The sequence below is a fragment of the Maniola hyperantus genome, chromosome 2 (genome assembly GCF_902806685.2).
Source record: "Maniola hyperantus chromosome 2, iAphHyp1.2, whole genome shotgun sequence".
NCBI classification, from domain to species: domain Eukaryota; kingdom Metazoa; phylum Arthropoda; class Insecta; order Lepidoptera; family Nymphalidae; genus Maniola; species Maniola hyperantus.
This window is the reverse complement of record NC_048537.1, coordinates 8,808,196-8,830,407: the sequence shown is the minus strand read 5'-3', so window position 1 is coordinate 8,830,407 and position 22,212 is coordinate 8,808,196. Positions and strand designations below refer to the sequence as shown.

General features: G+C 35.7%; 2 protein-coding genes across 6 annotated transcripts in view; one reads left to right on the top strand and one right to left on the bottom strand.

The window, feature by feature from the left end:
* Positions 1-5,715: 5,715 nt before the first annotated feature.
* On the top strand, positions 5,716-12,679 carry Rca1 (Regulator of cyclin A1). Its single transcript, XM_034974776.2, has 2 exons — positions 5,716-7,022; positions 7,150-12,679. Exons 1-2 carry the CDS (start codon positions 5,943-5,945, stop codon positions 7,417-7,419), a joined length of 1,350 nt encoding a protein of 449 aa, XP_034830667.1. The 5' UTR covers positions 5,716-5,942; the 3' UTR covers positions 7,420-12,679.
* A 41-nt stretch (positions 12,680-12,720) lies between these two features.
* Positions 12,721-22,212, bottom strand: part of LOC117987698 (sphingomyelin phosphodiesterase) — a 40,003-nt gene continuing 30,511 nt past the window's right edge. For 2 of the 5 annotated variants that reach the window (XM_069503920.1, XM_034974738.2), the window contains exons 6-12: positions 22,000-22,172; positions 20,837-21,031; positions 20,293-20,546; positions 19,029-19,138; positions 18,193-18,377; positions 17,258-17,449; positions 12,721-14,097 (exon numbers count right to left, since the gene is read on the bottom strand). In XM_069503920.1, the coding sequence (XP_069360021.1) occupies positions 14,028-14,097; positions 17,258-17,449; positions 18,193-18,377; positions 19,029-19,138; positions 20,293-20,546; positions 20,837-21,031; positions 22,000-22,172 (1,179 nt within the window). In that variant the 3' untranslated portion in view covers positions 12,721-14,027. Of the gene's footprint in view, positions 14,098-14,564; positions 14,625-17,257; positions 17,450-18,192; positions 18,378-19,028; positions 19,139-20,292; positions 20,547-20,836; positions 21,032-21,999; positions 22,173-22,212 lie in introns of all 5 variants that reach the window. The other 3 variants (XM_069503927.1, XM_069503933.1, XM_069503922.1) reach the window with 3 other exon arrangements.

The following is a 22,212-nucleotide window of genomic DNA, read 5'->3' as shown; positions in this document are numbered from 1 at the left end:
GTTTTTGTACTGTTTTATTCTCGTACTTCGTCAAAGTAAACAAAGTTTTGAGACCTACGGCTTAGCGTGTTTTGAACAACGTTTTTGCAATGACGCTTTCGTTATTTTAATGTAAATTTGTCTCTGGTTCAGTGTTGCCAACTAAAAGATCAAATAGTCTACTATAGGGAAAAACAATGCTACCAAAATTCTAAGCTGTTTTGGGTATTATTTTTACCTTCAAATCTCATTCCCAGTTTTGTCCCTATTCACACCTCGATTCCTATTCACCCCGTTTTACGGTACAAGAAGTTGCAAAACAAACTTTTCGCTATCTCATACGCGGTTACACAGTACTTACATGTAGGTACCTATTATTCTATCTACTTGAAGCCTACAGGTGTTACTAAAAATACTCTGTGGTGTTCACAGATATACACTTTATTCTGATTTTTTTTTTTTTTTTTTTTAATTTATTTTACGGCCCTGGATAACAGTCCTTTAAGGCCTTTCAAAAATTTACAAATTCTAAAATACAAAATTGCTTATAACTAAATATTATTCTAAAAATACAAAATTGCTTATAACTAATTAGTCTAACGTTTTTACACTTTATTTATAGTATTACTTATATAATTAAAAATAGACTTAAAATATGACGTTTTACACAACAAGTCCTTTACATGGCGGGGAAAATCAATTTTTTGTTTTTGTTCCATATTTATAGTGTTTAGATCACTGGCTAATATAAGTCTTTGTATGCCAAAAGCTGGACATTTGAGTATCATATGATTAACATCAGCCTCCTCATAATCACAATAGTTGCATTTTTTACTGTTTAGTATTTTTATTTTATTCAGGTGTGTTGGCACCAGACAGTGACCAAATCTCAGTCTATTCATTAATGATGTAAATTTTCTAGATTCACACTTCGTTTTGAAATACCATGGTTGTATTGGTATTTCCTTTTGAATTTCCGCATACCATTTTCCTTTATTTTTATTAGTCACATCCCACACTTCACTCCACAATTTCTTTTGTCTTATTTTAATTGTATTGCATAAATCCGTAAATGGCACCTTGATGCTACTTGAACAATCTTCATAAAAATTACTTTTTCTTGTAGCAGAATCAACGACTTCATTTCCTGTTATGCCTCTGTGGGAGGGTACCCAAACAAATTCTATATTAATTCCCCTTTGTTTTAAATTAAGTAGTACATTTTTAATTTGGAAAATAATATAAACTAATTTATAATTACTAAAATTAAAATTATTTATAGCTAAAAGAACACTTTTCGAGTCTGTTATTAAAACATAGTTATTAATTTTAAACATTAATTCTTCTTTGATATATTCCAATGCCTTGAACAGGGCCACGCATTCAGCAGTAAACACACTGCAGTCAGAGTTTAATTTATATGATCTACATTTTTTTAACTGTGAATCATAAAAAGCAGAACTTACAAAGTTCTCATTTTTAGAACCATCCGAATATATCCTATAATGATTTTTACAATTTTCTTCAATGAACAATAGGAAGTCTAAATTGGATTTAATATCAGTGATGTGTATTCTATTTTCGAGGTTTATTACATCATAGTGGCAATCATACATAGGCCAAACGTCATTCACATTTATCTTACTAGCAATACTATGCATATAAGTCATAATCATTGACATAGTAGGTCCTTTACCGGAAAGAAGTGCTTCCGCTGTAGGTTGTAGAGTTTCAATTGATGCTTCAGTAACTTTTAATAAATCCTGTGGAAGTAATAATTTGTTTACCAAGTTAGAGTTAGCGAATAGTTGCTTCAAACAAAACTTTTCAGCCAAATAAACACGTCTCACCGGCAAAGGAGGGATACATGTTTCTACTTCCATTGAATTAATAGGTGTAGACCGCATTGCTCCACTTATTATTCTCAAACCTATATTTTGAATGACATCCAATTTTTTCAACAACGATGGATTAGTTTGCATATACGCAAGACAACTATAATCAAAATGACTTCTAACCATACTATTGTACAACAAAGTCAAAACTTTGGGATCTGTGTACCACCAAAATGTACCAGCTAAACATCTAAAATGTACCCCCATACCCCAAAATGTACCAGCTAAACATCTAATAAGATTAATGCTTTTTAATGCATTTTTACAAATGTAGTTAATGTGAGCATCGAATTTTAGTTTTGTATCAAAAATTACTCCTAAGAACTTCTTATTTCTTACAATTGGAACATCTAAGTTATTATATTTAATGTTTACATCTACTGGTCCACCAAATACCATGCATGAACTTTTAGAGGTATTAATACTTAATTTTAAAGTGTTTTGGTAATAATTTTGCACCTGAGTCAATGCTGAATTAACATTATTTACAGCTATTTCTACATTTTTATTTACACTATATAATAACAAGTCATCTGCAAATTGTAAAATTTTTACATCCTTTGTTGTTACATATTTCTCAATTTGAGAGGTATATAAATTGTATAAAATTGGAGATAATGATGCACCTTGCATAAGGCCTTTACTTGTTGAGTTAGGTCCATGAAGTATATTATTATACTTAACATAAAACTTTCTGTTATTTAAAAAATTTGATAGCCATTTTAACATTTTTCCAGGAATGCCAATTTCATGAAGAGAAGTAATAATCTGGTTTAAATCAACATTATCATAAGCACCTTCTATATCCAAAAATACACATACTGCAGCATCTTTTGATAACTTACAGCTTCTTAAATCCGATACAAATGATGTCAAACTCTCATTAGCACTTCTTCCTTTCGGAAACCGTATTGGAATGTAGGTAATAATTTATTTTTTTCTGTACAATAATCTAATCTCAGTTTCAGCATTTGTTCAAATAATTTTCCTATGCATGATGTTAGAGATATTGGTCTGTATGAATTACAATCAGATGAAGATTTATCAGGTTTTAAAATCGGTACTATACATTGGATCTTCCAACTCTCTGGAACACATTGATTATCCCATAGCCTATTAAATATATCAAGTAAAGCTAATTGACCTAATTTATGCAATTTTTTAATCATTATATATGGAATGTTATCTAAGCCGGGTGTAGAGTTTTTTCTTGATTTAAGTGCTATATTAAATTCTGCAAAAGTGAAAGGCTTTAAAAGTAACATATGCTTGTCAGAATCATTATTAAATTCGAAAACAGAGGTATTTAACGTTGTGTTATTGTTATCATGTTTAAATTTTGAAATAAAATCGGGAATCCATACATCATTTTTATGCTGTGGTGGGTTTTTAATACGTTTAAACATTTTCATATAATTCCATACTCGAGTAATAGGAGTATATCTATTGAATGTTGAACATAACTTGTACCAACTATTTTTCTTAGCATCCTTAATTATTAATTTTTTTTGTGCATCCAATTGTTTATAATTAATGTAATTTTCCATCAACCCATTTCTTTTATATAACTGTAAAGCTTCTCTCGAATTTTTAACAGCAACTTCACAGTTTTCATCCCACCAAGGAGCAGGAGTTTTAAAAAGTCTAGGACCTTCAATTTTTACATAAGGAACGAATTCTTTTCTAAGAGTATTTAAAACTTCACAGAACTTATCATACGACTGTGAAGGATCTTTTTCATCAAAAGATATACCTTTAAAGTACTCCTCTGATTTTGCATAATATTTGGTCCAATCTGCTTTATGAAATAGAAATTTCTCTACTTTGTCATTGACAGAATATTTAGATGGAACTAGGCTTAATTTTGTAAATGTTGGATAGTGGTAACTACCCAAAGGATCGTCACCTACTGACCATTCACATAGAGGTGCTAGTACGGGACTCACCCCTGTCACATCAATAGCAGAGCTATTTGCATTAGGTCTTTGTACTGTAGTAGATACACCTGTGTTTAACAGGCATAGGTCATGTTCATCAAAAATTTCAAACAATGTTTTGCCTCTTGAATTTGTACAATTGCACCCAAAAGCAATATGATGCGCGTTAAAATCTCCTGAGACTATACAAGGTTTTGGTAAGCTAGCAATAATATTTTTAAGTTTATTAATTCTACAATAATTGTTATTTTTATTTTTAGGTGGACAATAAACACATAGAATCGACACGGAACCTATATTAGTTTCTAGAGAAATTGCTATGGACTGGACATCTTGATAAAATTGTGTTGGCAATATTTTATATTTTAATGTATTTTTTAATAAAATGCCTACTCCACCATGTTCATTATTTGCATTTTTTCCTACAAAATTATATCCTGAAAATCTAATAGGATTACTTGTATTTTTTTGCCAGGTCTCATTTAATAGCAAAATATCAATATTATGTTGTTCCAAAAATGTTTTAACCAAGGGTTTCTTATTGTTAATACTTTGGATATTATGCTGCACAATAGTTAGGTGAGAATCCATTATATTTTACTTAAATGTTCTAAAAATGTTTCTTTGATTTGATTAGTAGTCTTAATATTATTAGAGTTCCCTATTGTAACCAAAGTGTTTACTATGGCTCCTAAAAGCTTAGAGTTATTTACAATATCATTGTGTGAAATTTCTGTCTTTGTCTGTGTAGTTTGCTTAGGCTGTGAGTATGTAGTTTGGTTTTTTTTCATATGTCTGAGGGCTCTGAGGCTTTGGGAGTGGAGGGAAACTCGCACTACTTATTTGAACTACTTTTGAGTAGGTTTCTTTTTTGTTCCTCTCCATTCTCGCTGCCTTTACAGGACACGTTTTTGATATTGCAAGATGCGCACCCCCACAATTGCTGCACTTCAGTGTATCCGTCGTGCAGTCCTTGTAATGGTGCTCACCAGCGCACCGTGAGCATATTTGCTGATTTTTACAAATTTTCCCATAATGGTTAAATTTCATACATTTAAAACATTGCATCAAAGGAGGAACATAAGTGAAAACTTTGTATCTCCAGTTGTCCAAATAAATATACTGCGGTAGACTAGTACCGCTGAAAATTACACTGATAGTGGAGAGAGGAATTAGCTCCTCTCCCACTTTTTTCAAAAATCTCTTTACACCTATTACTTCACTTTCCGAGGAGAGTTTATTGAATAGTTCCTGATTGCTAGATTCTTTTGGAATAAACCTAACCACCCCTACCCTTTCCACAGAGGACGCCGGGATGAACGCTCGAAGTTTATAAACTGAAAGGCACTCGTGCTTCAAAAAGTCATTAGCCGCTGTCGCTTGTTTGAAGACAAGCATAATTTTAGTAGCGTTTATGCGCCTACTTTCACTTACACCTTTTACTTGTTTAAAATATTTGGATACCACTAGGGGATTTTTGTTTCCTAGTTTGATATCTTCTGTGCTTTCTACGTATACAGGGAATTCTGAATTGGTACTAGTATCGCCGTACGCCCGGCGATACCCTGGTTTTATAAATGGTTTGTATTTTTCACCATCACTTTCAGAGGGTTTCTCCTTTTGCATTTTCTTCCTCTTTTTGCCCGCTGCTGGTTCCAAATCACAGCCGTCACTATCTGACGGCATTGTACCACAGTTTAACGAAAACTATTTACAAAATAATGTACTATTTACACTCAAAAACTATATTTTTAACAATTTTCAATTAAAAAGCGCACTTCGCGTTTCCCGCCAAAAACGCAAGTGACTTTATTCTGAGGTGGTGTCCGACCAAAGAGTATGTAATCACCTTAATCACTAGGTACGTTTTAGATAGAGCTATTCTATTGTCTATTATCTATAGCTGTCCTGTCAAGAGGGCTTTATGTTCATTTACAAAGTGTAACGTAAATAATTATCAGTTAATTGGCAAAACCGTTTTGTTTTACGCTATTCAGTTAATTCATCTGCACTCGATCATTTCTACAATAAAATGAAACTTCCAAAATGAGTCAAGCCATGTTCAATGTGCTATAAAAATTGTGTTCTGTAACTTCATGACTTCAAGACCAAGTCCATTCGTAACGATATTATGGATATTCACTCCGAATACATGGAACCTGTAACACCAGGGTTAAGTTACGATAATGTTGGTTATTGGAAGACTGAAGACAGCGGCTACCATACTTCATACACCCCAGGATCATTAGAGTGTTCAGAGATATCCAGTGAAAACTTCAACCCAATATTCAAGGGCCAAATTGGCTTTACGGGACAGTTTCAAGTGGGGTGTTATGATATTCAATCAGATGTCAACTTTCGGCCAACGTTACAGTTTAGTGCAGGAATTATCCGATCAAGGGAAAGTTACACAGAATCACCACAAAATCGAAGAGGCGTCAAACGAGCATACAATGGAGAGCCAGAAAATAGAGACGTCAACTGTGGCTCTATCCCAACTCCTACAACTATGATAGCTGGAGGTTTATGTAAACTAAGGTTTAGTGATAAAAAGTTCAATGGATCATATTCTTCCGTAAGTTTTGATTCTGCTGATCTCATAGCTGGAGATTTATGCTCAAAAAATGAACATATGCACACACCATATCCCACAACACCAATTAAAAAAGTCTGTAGAAGTAATTGCAAGTTGAGTAGTCCTCCAAACCCAAGAAAACCAGCAAAGAAACTTAACTTTGCTATGCACTCTCTGTTGTGTGACACACAAGCACTACAGCCCATCGTCAAGCCTGCAAAACCTCACAATAGTGGTGCTAAGGTATATAAGTTTAGACCTAATCAGAAAATTGACATTATAAAGATGTTGTATCAAGAAGCAAACGTTATACCTCCGATAATGAAAATTTTCAGTTATTTGTCAAATGAAGATATTTATAAGTTTACTTTAGTGAGCCCCCTGTGGGAAAAGGTTTGGGAAGATGTCAGCAAGGTGAAGTCTAAAAAGCAGGAATATTTGCACTACCTTAAGGATGTGAGGGATAATCGGGAAAATAAAATGTCCACTCCAAAAAGTGGTGAAACAAGTCAAATAAGACCTTTAATGGAGATTCACAATGTGTTGAATAATCACAATGTTTTAACCAAGACTGCAAATATTCCTACTAGCCCTCCAGGAACACCTAAAACTATAAAGTTCAAAAGATTTGCTAAGGTAAGTTTTAAGAGTTAAGTGTATTATAAATAGTGACTGATGATTTTTTTCAGTTTACTCCCTCGAATTTGAGTGCATAACATCTAAAAGAAAGCCTTAAAAAAAAATTGTTTTCATTTATTTCTAGGCTGCCTCATTAGATCTACGTAAGCAGCTATCCTGTGCGCGATGTCAACAACCTGCCAAAGTTACAGAAGAAAGTTCTGGAGAGGAATGGGCTGAATGCACCAGTGTCAGTTGCTCCTACCAGTTTTGCAGGTTTTGCAAGTGTGATAGGCATCCAGGTAAGAATTGCTTTAAATACGACCTTGATGGTCCTAGTCCTTCAAAGAGAAAGAAGAATACATATGCTGTAGGCACCAAGAAAAGCAGAAAAAACTTACGAAGACTCCTGTGACTTTAATGTTGTAGTTGTATTTTGAAATACCAGTGATTTATACTATAGGTTTTGTTTGCATTCCATACCCAAAGATATGATGATTTCTAAAATCATTTGTAAGAGATTAGTATGAAATAATTTCGATTTTATACAATTGGGGATTCCCCAGTCTGATTTTGTGCCATTTTTTAATTAATAATTTTAAAGTAGACAGCATTAACAAGTTACTTTAATACCTCTTACTGATATGTATTACATTTATTTCAAAAAAATTCTAAAGGCAACAACTTTGTTAAATCTCTCTGAGTGAAAGCACTAGTACACTCTAGTTACCTTGCTCTTTCAGCTACTTAAGTTAGTGTTACTTAACCAGCCCAATTTTTTGTCCTGCTGCTGCTTACCCCTCATGAAATATAGGCTAAGGAAGGATATAATAATATATAATAAGGCTTCAATATTTAGCTATTAAGGATGTGTCCCAGGAATAACAATCTTAATTTGCTACAATCTGCTCAACAAAATTAAAAATTAATTATTAAATTAGGAAATTAAGCTTCTTTTTCCTTGTGTATATGTGGATATCTGAAAGTAATGCCTGCTTCTGTCCAAAAGAAATATGTTTGTGAACAAAGTTGTTTAAGTTATAATGCTTTTAGAAATTTTTTGTTACTACTAAAATGTTCTCATGGAGGATTACCCAAAATATAGGATAATGTAATAGACTGATATTATATTGCCATAAACAATAACATAAGGTTGACAGTTTTTTGTTATGTATTATTTAATTTGAGCTCAAAATTTTGAAGGGTTTATATCATTTTAATTGTAACTAGGTATGCTATGTTAGATTTTAATTTTTTGGGATCTTTTGTCATAAAATTCAGTTAATAATAAGTACAAAGAACATCAACTGTGATATTACAAGTAATACTTCAGTCATATCATCAGTTTTTACAATTAAAAGCACACAACATTTTTGCACTGTTTGACAATGTCTTACCTCACTTATTTAGGAAATATAATGTATAATATAGTTACTCATTAGAGTTATTAAAAATTACAACTTAGTTTTGCAACATCACTAGTATATGCTTTTTTTCTAAGTGGATCATTATGATATTTAAGACAGTGTTGATAATTTTTTAAATACTTGGTCAATTCACATTAGTTAACACAACACATGGAAGTAAGCGATATAACATTACCTTGTTTGTACTTTATTATTTTTATGTAATAACTTTTAAAGTAATGAAAGATCTTAGCAGGTGTAACAAATCTGTAGGTTTTTTAAATATTTAATTATTTTAATGCAACAAGTAAAATATTATAATACTCTTATTTTATTCTAGTCTATAATTAGAAATATTTCATTTCATTCTTTTTTTTTTAAATCTGCCTTAAGCTTAAGCAGTTCTTAGGTTCCTTACCCGGTTATATAATGTAATATAGCTAAAACTATGGACTTAGACGCTTGAAGATACATTTTAGTATACCGTAAAACCGACTAATATATCATTACGATCAATCATTGCAGATAATACTGAACGATAAGTGTAGCTGCGTGTGCAGATTTGCTACAATGTCACCATCTCTAAAATGTCTGATGCTATCTATAGTCGTTTATATTAATACTAGCTGATGCCCGCAACTTCGTTCGATTTAGGTTTTAAAAAATCCTGTGGAAAGTCTTTGATTTTACGGGATAAATAGTAGCCTATGTCTCTCTCCAGGTCTTTAACTATACCTATATAAAAATCACGTCGATCCGTTCCTTCGTTGCGCTGTGATTGAAGGAAAAACCAACACACAAACACACTTTCGCATTTATAATATGGGTAGTGATTATAAAGAGGTGTTTATGAGCTTTTTTTTTTGTATTCCACTACAATTTAGCCCTTGACTGCGACGTCGCCCGATGGTAAGTGATCTAGATAGTTGCGGGCTATTTTGGAAGGGGTATGGTTGTTTTTATTAAGCCCGTACCCCTTTTCGGTTTCTACACGGCAACGTACCGGAATTCTAAATAGCTTGTGAGTTTGTATGTAGATGGTAATCAACCTCCGGCATTAATCATCCGATTCTGAAAATTCTTGCACTGATAGATAACTGTAGGTACTATTCCTGAGGCTATAAATTATCATGCATAATATAAAGCGGATAGTTGTACGAGCAAAAACTAATAAGCATTTGAAAAAATAAGACCTGGCTATCCTGACTAAGGCGCTGTCCTAATACAACGCGATTACGCGATCATCGCAAGTTCGCGCGAATTTTACTCGTACGAACGCGCGATCAAACACTAATCTCGAATAGGTGTCCTAATTGGCATTCGCGCGATGATCGCGTATTCTCGTTCTATTTGACGCAAGCACGCAATGGTCGCATCGCTTACTAGCGCGATGATCGTGTAATCGCGTTGTATTATGACGACGCGACGCCTACGTGTGTATAGCAAATTCGCACAAATTTTCGTTTGGTCAGAAGTGTCGTTTTAAAACATTGCTTTAAGAATAGTAAGTAGCGCATTGCTTGTTAAGAAAAACATGTACCGAAGTAGCTACTCAATCTTTCTTATATTAAAAACCTGTTCTTATAACGGTAGTCGGTATAGGTGCCAATATCCTGATCAAAAGGGAATGTGAGTTGAATAACTTTGGTCAATATTGAAGGGTTAAGAACGACAACACGAAGTTAATAAAAAAAATTCGTGCCATTTGCCGACAACATGAGTGTTTCAAACCTGTTCTTAAAACCGCAATAACACAGGCTTAACAGCGAAAAAAAATATATTTTTTGGTTCGTATTGCAATTTATTAATAGATACACGCAGTATTCTAAAGTTAGTCAATTATAAACGTATGCATATTTAAATAGCCGGCCAAGTGCGAGTTAAACTCGGGCAACGAGAGTTCTTGCAGGGTACTTTAAAAGGAAACGTAAATAATTAGTTTTTTGGTTAAATTATTCGGCCGCCTCAAAAATAAACCCTGATTATTTGAAACTGCATAATAGATATGTTTGTTTGTAAAAAAAGCTGAATGAAATAAACTGTGCTAGTTAGAGAATTCATTTACATATAATTCCTGTAATCTTTAAATATATAGAAGGAAAAGGTGACCCCAAGGTCAACAACCCCCTAAGGGGGTGAAATAGGGGTTTGAAATTTGTGTAGTCCACACGGACGAAGTCGCGAGCATAAGCTAGTAATTTATAAACATTTATCAACTCTTATTAATTAGCACCTTTTTTCAAATAGAGATAGCGAGCAAACGACCAGGCGGGTTACCTGATGTTACCCGCCCGCCGCCCATGAACATTTGCAGCACCATAAGGGTTTCTTTTTTACAATTTTGGTACAGAACCCTAAAGTGACACAAAAATAGCGTGCTTTTTTAACAAACTCAAAAGCTAAAATTAAGTTTAGCTTACTTTTGTACTGAAGTATAGACTATAGATCCATCAAACAATAAATATACGAGATTGGACAAGAATGTATTAAAACACGTACATTACAAAACAACGTACGTGTAATAGTAATTAAATACTATTTTTACTGAAGAAGTAATTAATAGTTTAAATTTTAATATTATCGTAACGTGCCTTTTAAGAAGAACGTGGCTTAATCTTTGGGACCAATACTTGGAGGTACTATGTATCTCTGCCTACTTTTTTAAATTTGTAAATATTTAAATTGGAATAAGTACCTATTTTATTACTTTTAACACGAAAAGAGTCATTTAAGTTAGATTTTGAAGTTTTTAATTACATAGTAATTATAGTTTTTTTAAATATAATTTTAGTAATAACTCAAATCATTTCCGAAAATAAAGTTATAAAATCATTAGGTATAACTTTATCTATATCTTTACCTACTAATTATTAAAATTGAAGTGTCTGTCTGTAATTTTATTTATTTATTAATTAGTATAGATATAGATTTCACAACAATATTTTCCTAATTTTTCAAAGTATGATTATGTTATGAGGCAATTAATAGGGGTTATTTTATCTATATTAATATTTCATAAGAACCAATACCTACTGTTTTCCATTAATATAAAATTTATGTAATGTCGGCCATACAACACCTAACTGCGTGTCATGTACCTATTGTTTCGGATAAGACTGATCTATAAATTGAGGGATATAAAAGATAAGATTTGTATTTGAAAGTAACATCGGTACTTAATGTAAGGTTAACAAAAAATAAAATTATGCATACATACTTAATTGCATACATTAGAGATGGCAATTGGGGGACGCCCTGCACAGCCCCCGCGCTGACCCGGTGCGGGATAGCGCGGGTGCCGTGCGGGTGGGCGGGGCGTCCCACCGCCCTATACCCCCATTGCCATATCGATAGACCTGTCGCGTCCTATGATTGTCTTATAAATTCCACCAACAGGTACACAATATATAAGTAAGGGTTGTTTAACATAGTTACTCGTAAATCGTAGGTATCACATGTATGATTTTTATATTTTTCGTTATATCACAAAGAAGTTAGAGGAAATATTTTAACTCTACCTCATTAATTCCGATCTTATCTATAACTTATATTTTGTTTGTCTGTGTTAAGTCTGTATTTTATAAAAGGGATTTGATTTTTAATTGATAAATTTGAGATTGAAAATACTTGTTACTTAAGAAGAAGTACCTACAGAAGACAGAAGTAAACTTATTTAAAATTCATTTTCGTATTATTTGCAATATGTCAAAATATTTATTTAATAACTACGAATAACTAGTTTAAAAAGTATGTGTTTATTACTTGGATGAATTTGCATTTTTTCTGTCCAATTATGTAAATCAATGCCTCCTAAGCGACTTAGTTCGGGACGAAGTACGAATCACTAATATTTGAAAGTGACTTTTTGAAAAAGTTTGCGATGTCATGTTTATAATTTCCCAAATCCAACAATTTTAGAATTTTTGGTAAATACCTAATAGATTCTTTTATTTATTTGTAAATATATGATTTTATTACTTATCCAAAATATTTCCAATTGATATTTTGTTTTAAAATCCCTTTAATTTTATCCATTGTATATAATTTGACTGTAATAATTGATTGATAAACTTTCCACGTTTATTTTTTAAGTTAATTTTGTGTTGTTTCAGCATCTACATTACATCCTATTGTAGGTAGTTTTAAATACTTAATTGTAATTGAACATGCGAATGCTTGAGAAGCTCTCTTTGTCTCTAATTTTAAAAAAACTTTTATTATAATAATTAATAATACATCTCTTGTTTTATTAAACGTAGTGATTATATACTCTTTGGTTTTATTTACGACTTTTAAATAAAACAAACATAAAAATCTAAAGTTTTAATTACATAATTTACAAAGAATATTTACAAACTTACACTTGATAGACTTTTGACGTCAATTTACAAACAGTAAGGCCACATAAACGGTTATTAAAATATAAAGATATGTTTTTTTTAATACAGTATTTAAATGTGGATCCACACTTGCGCACACGCATCGAACATCTATGGACGAGTCACTGTCTCTGTGCGTACGTGCATGTCGGGAACGCATATAATATTACGCGTCTTAGAAAGGACTCGCCATATTTGCTCTATATGTCAACTGTCATGTCACAAGTAGATACTGTTTATCGTTTTTTAGGGTTCCGTACCTCAAAAGGAAAAACGGAACCCTTACCTATAGGATCACTTTGTTGTCTGTCTGTCAAGAAACCTACAGGGTACTTTCCGTTGACCTAGAATCATGAAATTTGGCAGGTAGGTAGATCTTATAGCTGACTTTTGGGGTAAAATCTAGATCACCCAAAAAAAAAATAATTTGTGGTCATGAACTAATAATTAGTATTTTCAACTTTTCAAGTGAGTGACTATATCAAGTGGGGTATCATATGAAAGGTCTTCACCTGTACATTCTAAAACAGATTTTTATTTATTTTTATGCATCATAGTTTTTGAATTATCGTTCGTGCAAATGTCGAAAAAATACGACTGTAGTACGGAACCCTCATTGCGTGAGTCTGACTCGCACTTGACCGGTTTTTTTTAAAAATCATTATAGGCGCACGCTTGACCACGATCACACCTGATGGGAAGTGATGATGTGGCCTAAGATGGGACGCGTTTGCCTAGAAGGTGCCTATTCACTCTTATTTTAAAGATACCCGGATTATAATTGACAGGAAACACTGGAAGGAAATCTAGGAAGAGTATTCCAGACCCTAGTAATGCGTAGGTATAAGGAATGACGACGCAAAGCGTTTCGTACGCGAAGATGGAATGTTGACGACATAGGGGTGGAAACTCGCCCGGTGTCTTGCGGTACGCGGTGGTAGAAACGGTGGTGGACCGTACTTTGACATGACAGTTGACACAGCAAATATGGCGAGTCCTTTCTTTAATTGTACCTACGCGTAATATCATGTTTCTTATGATGCGCGTTGTGTGCACAGTTCGAGCGCGTGGGCAAGTGTGAATCCGCATTTAAAGGTTGTATCTCTGATAGGCTATTTGTATGCTTTATTTTACTAAAAATAAATAACTACCTAAGTAATTATTTTTGTTCTGGTAGAAAAGTCCGGTGGTGCAGAGTATTTTTGACTTAGATCGTGTCCAAGTTTCGGACTCAGCACTCAGCCGAGGCCCATTACATACTTTGGTATCTGGTAAGCCACTTGTGGTATTTGCATTAACATCGACACTCTGAAATGAAAATAAATTATCTAAGAAACTGTATAGGTACAATCCTAAGAACAAAGGACCATGGGCTCGAACTTTTTAACCGACTTCAAAAAAAGGGGGAGGTTCTTAATTCGACTGTATGTTTTTTTTTTGTAGGTTATCTACCAAGACAGAATTCAAGGCTGAGATAGGTATAGACTATAGATAGACGATAAAGCCTTCTCAGACTTGAGTTTCAGTTAAAACGAGATAGATTTATGCCAGCGATATAACGCTGTCTCCTTTTATTATATTATATTATTAAGTCTGAAGTCAAAATGAGTATTTTAAGTCAAAGCAAAGTCAAAGTATTTTCTGTAGATCCCAGCCTAAGACTTACGAAAAATCTACGTGCTTGACGTCAAGTCGCTTGACCGTCTCGGAACCTCTTTACACTCGCTCGTGATGGTATCTATACTAAATTATGTACAGAAAATCTTTTCACCAACCTTTTTCCGTGCAGCACCTAAAAGATTTCCACCACCACTTATACTTGCTGTACACTAGGTCTGTGAGATATAATACAAAAATAGGATTAATTACTTAGCATTAGCAAGTGTTATGGTAAGTTGGCTACTCTACACTAACAGTATTTTTAGATATTATTGAGGTACTAAATCCTTGGTTTACTTAGGTTTAAGTGCAATAACTATAATAATATATCAAGCGAATCCGCATTAGGGGTTGAAATTATAATAGTACTAACTATCGAGTTTCTTTGTTTGTAAGATTTACAACCTAGATAGATACCCCAATCGTACACACTTATTCGCATAGGTAATTTTATATAAATGTATATATAAAAGGAAATGCTGACTGACTGACTGATCTATCAGCGTACAGCTCAAACTACTGGACGGATCAAGCTGAAATTGGGCATGCAGATAGCTATTATGACGCAGACATTCTTTAAGCAAGGATTTTTGAAAATAATTCCAAAGGGGTCAAACAGGGGATTGATATTTGTTTAGTCCACGGGGAAGACCGAAGAAGTCACGGTCATAAGCTAGTATAGGCACTATAAAATGGTATGCCAATTCTCAAAATAAGATCATACTATTGCGACGCAAATCGTAAGTAAACACTATTTTATTTAAATAGATTAAAAAGATTCGACACGTCTATAAGGTCGGTTCGATTCGGTCGGTCAAATTGATTGTTATGATTATCGATAACGCACAGCCTACAAAATTGAAATTTATTATATATTGTAAATTGACAGTTTATTTTTATTAGGTACTTATTACAAACATTCGTAAACGTACACGTGTTTAGTTTAGGCTTTACTTCCACCACAGTACCTACCTGCTTCTACAGTATCCGGCAGAAAATAATGTAACATCGACCTTTAGAAGGATGTAGGTAGCAGATTTGTAGAGCATTGTCTCTGTCGTTTAGACTTTAGACCAAGACCGACAAAACGATAGGTATGAGTGACAGAGACAACGCTCTACAAAGCCGAAATGTCATTCTACAGGCCGATGTACATTACTTTCTGCCGCGTGCTGTACGGTGTACCTACATACTTATAACTACGTTTATTTAGTAAGCAACATGCTTTATTATGAAGGTATGAAAATGTAGATGGATTTCTATATAAGTACCTACCTACCTTTTATTTTTTACTTTACAACTATTTACATCAAATTTAATCATAGAATAATTCAATCCCCTAGAATTCTAACAGGGTGACCTTATAGGTCAACATTAGCATAGACTAAGCAGGTCTCTAAAGCCTCTCTGGAACGGCGGAGACAGAATATCTTTCCGCCCGCGCCACTCCGCCCGTCTTCTGTGCTGGCGCTTAAGAAAAGTGTCTTCGGAGCGCGCTCCATACCAACTAAATTTGATTCTTATTTAAAACTACATCATTTTACGTAAATCTGGCAAACAATAGATATATGTACCCGTAGTACAAGATTTTACGTCTCACCAAACCAAACCAAATTCGAGAGTCGAAATATTTCCGCGTTACAGTAAACTGGATCTTAAATGCCTTGTTCTAAAGCTCAAGTTTGTCTACACTTCTATAGCCAGCGCTCCAAGCGGAAACATTGCGAAATTAAAATCAGTGGCATTGAATATTTGACTTCAATTCAATGCTGTTTAGGTCCATTTTACTGTAACGCGGAAGTATTTCGACTCTCGAATTTGGTTTGGTTTGGTGAGACGTAAAATCTTGTACTACGGGTAATGAATAGTTCATTGAGTTTGTGGGTTAATCAGTTGGTTGGTTAACCTACCCTTATTATAAATGCGAAAGTGTGTTTGTTTGTTGGTTTGTCCTTCAGTCACGTCGCAACGGTGCAACGGGTTTACGTGATTTTTGCATGGGTATAGCTAAAGACCTGGAGAGTGACATAGGCTACTTTTCATCCCGGAAAATCAGAGTTCCCGCGGGATTTTTGAAAAACCTAATTCCACGCGGACGAATTCGCGGGCATCAGCTAGTATTCAAATAATAATCAAGCTTCGTTTGGATGGGGCGCGCTCGAAGGAGACTCCTCTTAAGAGGTATTTTTTAGGTGTAAAACTAAAAGAATACCAAGGAAAGTACTAGTAATAGTAGTGACCTTTCCTATTGCGCGGAAAACAAAACGTTGACTGAGGAACTAATGCACAGGCACCCCCGGCCCCGCCTCTCGCTTTGTAGGTACTAGGTACCACGAAAGAGATCGATAACTCACCCGTGGCGCCATGGAGCAGGGGCCAATCTTAGGGCATGTGCAGATGAAGGACTATTGCCTGCGGAGTACAGTACGCGGCAGAAAATAATGTACATCGACCTTTAGGAAGAGAGAGCGGTTTTGTAGAGCATTGTCTCTGTCGTCGAGACTAACAAAACGTCACATAGACCGTATGAGTGACAGAGACAACGCTCTACAATGCCGAAATCTCATTCTAAAGGTCGATCTACATTATTTTCTGCCGCGTACTGTACAAAAGTCCGTCGTCTTTCTATGGTTTTTCGCCCTTGTAATAGTGATGCGATACAGTTTTTCAGTGATCAATTTTTGCCCTCCGCGCACAATAGTCACTAGTCTGCCATTTTGCCAACTAGGTACAAGTAATGGATAGTGAAAGCGGTGGCAGTAAGGAAGCAAGCAGAATATGTGGTGAGCGCGCATGATGTACAACTCACGAGACAGACAGGCCATTGTAGAGCCAGGCGCGCCACGACTGCGGCGCGGGCGCGGCGCCGTCGATGCGCGCCTCGATGTGCACGCACAGCGCGCGCCGGTCGTGCGAGCGCCCCGAGCGCGCGTCGCAGATCAGCCGCTTGCGACACTCGCCGTCGCATGTGCCACGACGGGGACTATTTTTCCAGTAATGTCTGAATCATAAACACGACTGGTTTTACCCACAGAAGCATCCAACTCCTGACAATAGTCTATCACTTTAAACACTTTTTCCAAAAACTATTTTGAGAAAGCAAGCAATTACCCTAACCTTCTAGTACTAAGTTCAGGCAGGCTCCTCTTCTAACCCCCTATCGTAACTACTCCTCCTATAAAAGACGCCCTAAGCACGTCCTCGACGACCCCGATGATCAAATCATGGCTGCTCATGACACTGACATACCCAGTTTGAATTCTATTAAAATTTTAAGATAGAACTTCTATTTCGTGTAATGATCGAACTCTACAAGAGTGAGTATAGTACGCGACAGCCGACAGGTCAAAATGGCAATCGAGGAGGGAACGCCCCGCACATCCGCACAGCCCCCGCGCTAACCCGGTGCGGACGAGTGCGGTTGACGTGCTGGTGCTCATACCCCGATTGTCATCTAGATCTGTAGCAGACTATAGGTACCTTTAGAGTCTGATCAATGCTACACTAATTCCTGCTACTCTGACGAAATGTGCTGAATAATAAACATTACCTACTTGTGATGTGTATATAAGAATAAATAAATACCTAAATAATAGTTGTGACATTCGAAGGACTTTTCATACTAATAATAATTATGATTGTCTAAAATATAATATTATAAATCGATAAGAATGTTGCATGCAATAAATTGTAAAAAAATGTAATTTAATAAAGGGCTATTTTATTTTTATTTTATTTTATTACTTGTGATATAAGTTGAAGACGTCCTCCTTAGTAGTCATGTTGTCTATAAATTCATTCCAGTCTTGCGGGCGAAGCGATGGCATCATATACGCGGACCGCGCTGAGTAGAGCTTATACCATATCGGATAACCAAATAGATTCGCTTCCTTCAAGTTCATAATCCATGTTTCATGATCGACGACTAGCTGTTAAAAAAATAAAATTAGTGATTTAAGATACCTACTTAATAAATAAATAGCGGGAATACGTAGGAACAGAAAGTAATGTACCTACATCGGCCTTTAGAATGACATTTCGGCTTTGTAGAGCGTTGTCTCTATCACTCATACCTATATGACGTTTTGTCGGGCTCAACGACAGAGACATAATGCTCTACAAATCTGCTATCTCCTTCTAAAGGTCGATGTACCTACATAACTTTCTGCCGCGTACTGTACTACGATGTCCGTTGTAACCACGATCCATAACTGGGTTAATATATTGATAATTTAAAATCCTCATAATATTAATCGTGGTACGGGCTACATTCCTATGTATATTAGGTAGGTATATGTATTATGTAATTAGAAAATTGTTATATAACAATTTTAAAATCTTTTCATGAAATGGCGTTGTTAATAACGATATATTAATCAAAGAAATCCTATGGGAAGGTGGCCAGTTGTCATAGCACCAAAACTGCTTGTAACTCTACCCGCTATCAACTACAAAACTCACAGTTTTGGCACTTTTGCAAGAGCAACACTGTCAATGTGATTATCATAACTTTGGTGCTAGGCCTAAGGTAAGCTGTTCAGTTTAAAATTAATTAAGTACTTAGTATATTGCTGACTTACTCGAGTCGTTGAATCATGATCTCCATCGACATAATATATTCGATATCCTAGGTTTAAATCATAATAAGGTGTTACTGACGGACCCACATAAGCAATACTCGTAGCTCTTCCTGGAAAAATGAATTGCATGAAATTAATAATACTGTGATCTTTTTTATTTTGGCAGATATGGGTGATGCTTAATGCAATGCTAATGAAAGATTTCAGAAGATTGATACTATCCTACAGGCTACAGCGATGACCGTCAAAGGATGCAATAATCAGCCTGGCCGCGCGGAAGCTATAGCTAAAGTAAGTACTATCCAACACATGTAGTTTCTCCTTTCACCAAGGGTTGCCTGGTAGAGATTGCTGTGAGCAATAAGGCCGCCTTTGCATACAATTATTCTTTAGTTTTAGTTTCTTTGTTTTGTCATGTTATGTAATTTTTTTTGTGTGCAATAAAGTATTTCTATCTATCTATCTATCTAAAGGTAAGGTAGGCATCTAACAACAATTATTATATCCAAGCACCTATACTAAATTAAGTAGATTTTTCTTTGTACTCATTTAATAAGCCTGAAGCCATTATCTTTTTAGGAAACATCATCATCTAAATAAGACTTACCTTTTTTTAATTTTACAAGTTAGCCCTTGACTGCAATCTCACCTGGTGGTAAGCCATGATGCATTCTAAGATGAAAGCGGGTTAACTTGAAATGGGTATGGCAGTTTTATTAAATCCATACCCCTTACCAGTTTCTATACAGCATCGTACCGGAACGCTAAATCGCTTGGCGGCACGACTTTGCCGGTAGGGTGGTAACTAGCCATGGCCGTAGCCTCCCACCAGACCAGACCATAGACAGTTAGAAAGTAATTATAAGTTCCCAAATTGCCCCTGCCGCGAATCGAACCCGGATCCTCCCACTTATAGCTCACCACTGAGGCAGGGAAGACGTCAAATACTTAATCCATACTAATACTATAAATGCGAAAGTGTGTCTGTCTGTCTGTCCGTCTGTCTGTCTGTCTATCTGTCTGTCTGCTAGCCTTTCACGGCCCATCCGTTCAACCGATTTTGACGAAATTTGGTACAGCGATAACTTGCATCCAGGGGAAGGACATAGGCTACTTTTTATCCCGGAAAATCAGAGTTCCCACGGGATTTTTAAAAACCTACATCCACGCGGACGAAGTCGCGGGTGTCAGCTAGTAGATAATAATACAGAAGCATAACGATGAAAAAGCTCATTGCAAAAAATAATTAAATATTCATACAAACCTAAATCATTTGGATCGTAAAACACTTCGAATTCATCGAAATGAGTGTGTCCGAAGAACTGGGCGGTTATAGTGGATTCGTAACGATTGATTATAGCGTAGTAGTTCCTACTCCATACTTTAAGACAGTCTGAATGTCCAGGAGGAATGTGTCCGATTATATGAACTTTTTCACCACTAAATTCGGCAGATTGCAATTCGTATATCAGCCATTGCAGTTCTGTTGCTGGATCCGTACTGTTTAGTAAGAGCCACCTGAAAGACGATATGAATTCATAGTTTATCCATACTAATATTATAAATGCGAAAGTGTGTCTGTCTGTCTGCTAGCCTTTCACGGCCCGTCCGTTCAACCGATTATGATGAAATTTGATACAGTGATAGCTTGCGTCCCGGTTAAGGAAACACTGTCGACTGCAGTGCGTAATGGCTCAAAAACATCTTTTGAGAAAATGGAACTAGGACTTTTGGGAATAGGGCCTTCACGTTCGTATTATGGCAAAACGGAATATAATAATACTTAATGAATATGATGATGATATTACCAGTTTTTATTATTGCAATAATTCATATTGACTGATATAATCCGGAAACCAGGCCGAACAAGGACGGAATAGAATGCTCCACGACGTACTGTGTGCGATACTCCAGCTGGCAGCCATCTTCGCCACTGAGCGTCCAGCTCATTGTACAACCAGGCGATGTTGGACTCTGGCGAAGAGATATATGGCGGTGGAAAGCTAGAAAATGTAAAACATAAACATCAAAACCGGGCAAGTACGAGTCGGAATCGCACGCGTAGGGCCATCGTACAAGATATAACACTACAGTAGCCGGCAAGAAATGTTGTACATCGACCTTTAGAATGAGATTTCGGCTTTGTAGAGCGTTGTCCATGTCACTCATACTTATGTGACGTTTTGCTGGTCTCAACCACAGAGACTCTGCTCTACGTAGGTATATACTTTTTAATTTGCATGGCGGCCTTTATGCATTTTTTATTATTTGTTGTCATAGCGGCAACAGAAATATACACTCTGTGAAAATTTCATTTCCCTACCTGTTACGGGTCATGAGATGAGATACAGCCCAATAACTGTGACGTCTGCCCCAGAAATGGGAGAGGACACGTCATAGGGACAAGGAATTAGCTAGAAAATAATTTGTAGAGAGTCAAGAAGGCGCCTCGGGAAACACACCAAGAGCATTGTACCGAACGGGTGCCCTCCCGCGTTTCGGCCCATATAACCGTGAGTTGGTGTGGCCATCGGAGGTGGTGGGTTCATGACATACCTGCTAGAAAGAGGACGGACAGCGGGTACGGAATCCCAAATAGTGTGGTTCTAATTTTTTTTACTCTTTTAGCCGATATTATTTCAACTGCTCTATTAGAAGATTTATTAGGGACTTTTTTAGCTGCAGCAGAGATCTATCTTATTTACCATTCATTAGCACACTTTCCATTATTAGAACTATTATGATCAATAATTTATCGTTATCATAAGCGAATATTTTGCGTTGGAGTCCCAAGGTGTTAGAATGGCGACCCCCCGCTAGGTGGACAGACGACATCAAGGAAATCGCAGGGAGCCGCTGGACTCGGCGCAAGACCGTGACGTGTGCAAATCCCTACAACGTCACTGACACAGACGTCTATCGGTTGACAATGATGATGATACAGAAATTTTATCATTCCGGATTCATTTACCTATTTACTGGCGAAGATTCGTGGTTGCCAAGAGCGGGGAAGATCGGAACTCCGGGAAACATGTCGGACATTTGAGCAACAGTTTCTTGAAGGACCTTAAGATTTTCTTCCTTTGTTTGGTTCCATACGTCATGCGGTGGTAGATCCCCGGTCCATAAAATATAGTCTATATCCTGAAACGTCAAATCATGAAAATTAACTAAGTATTCTACA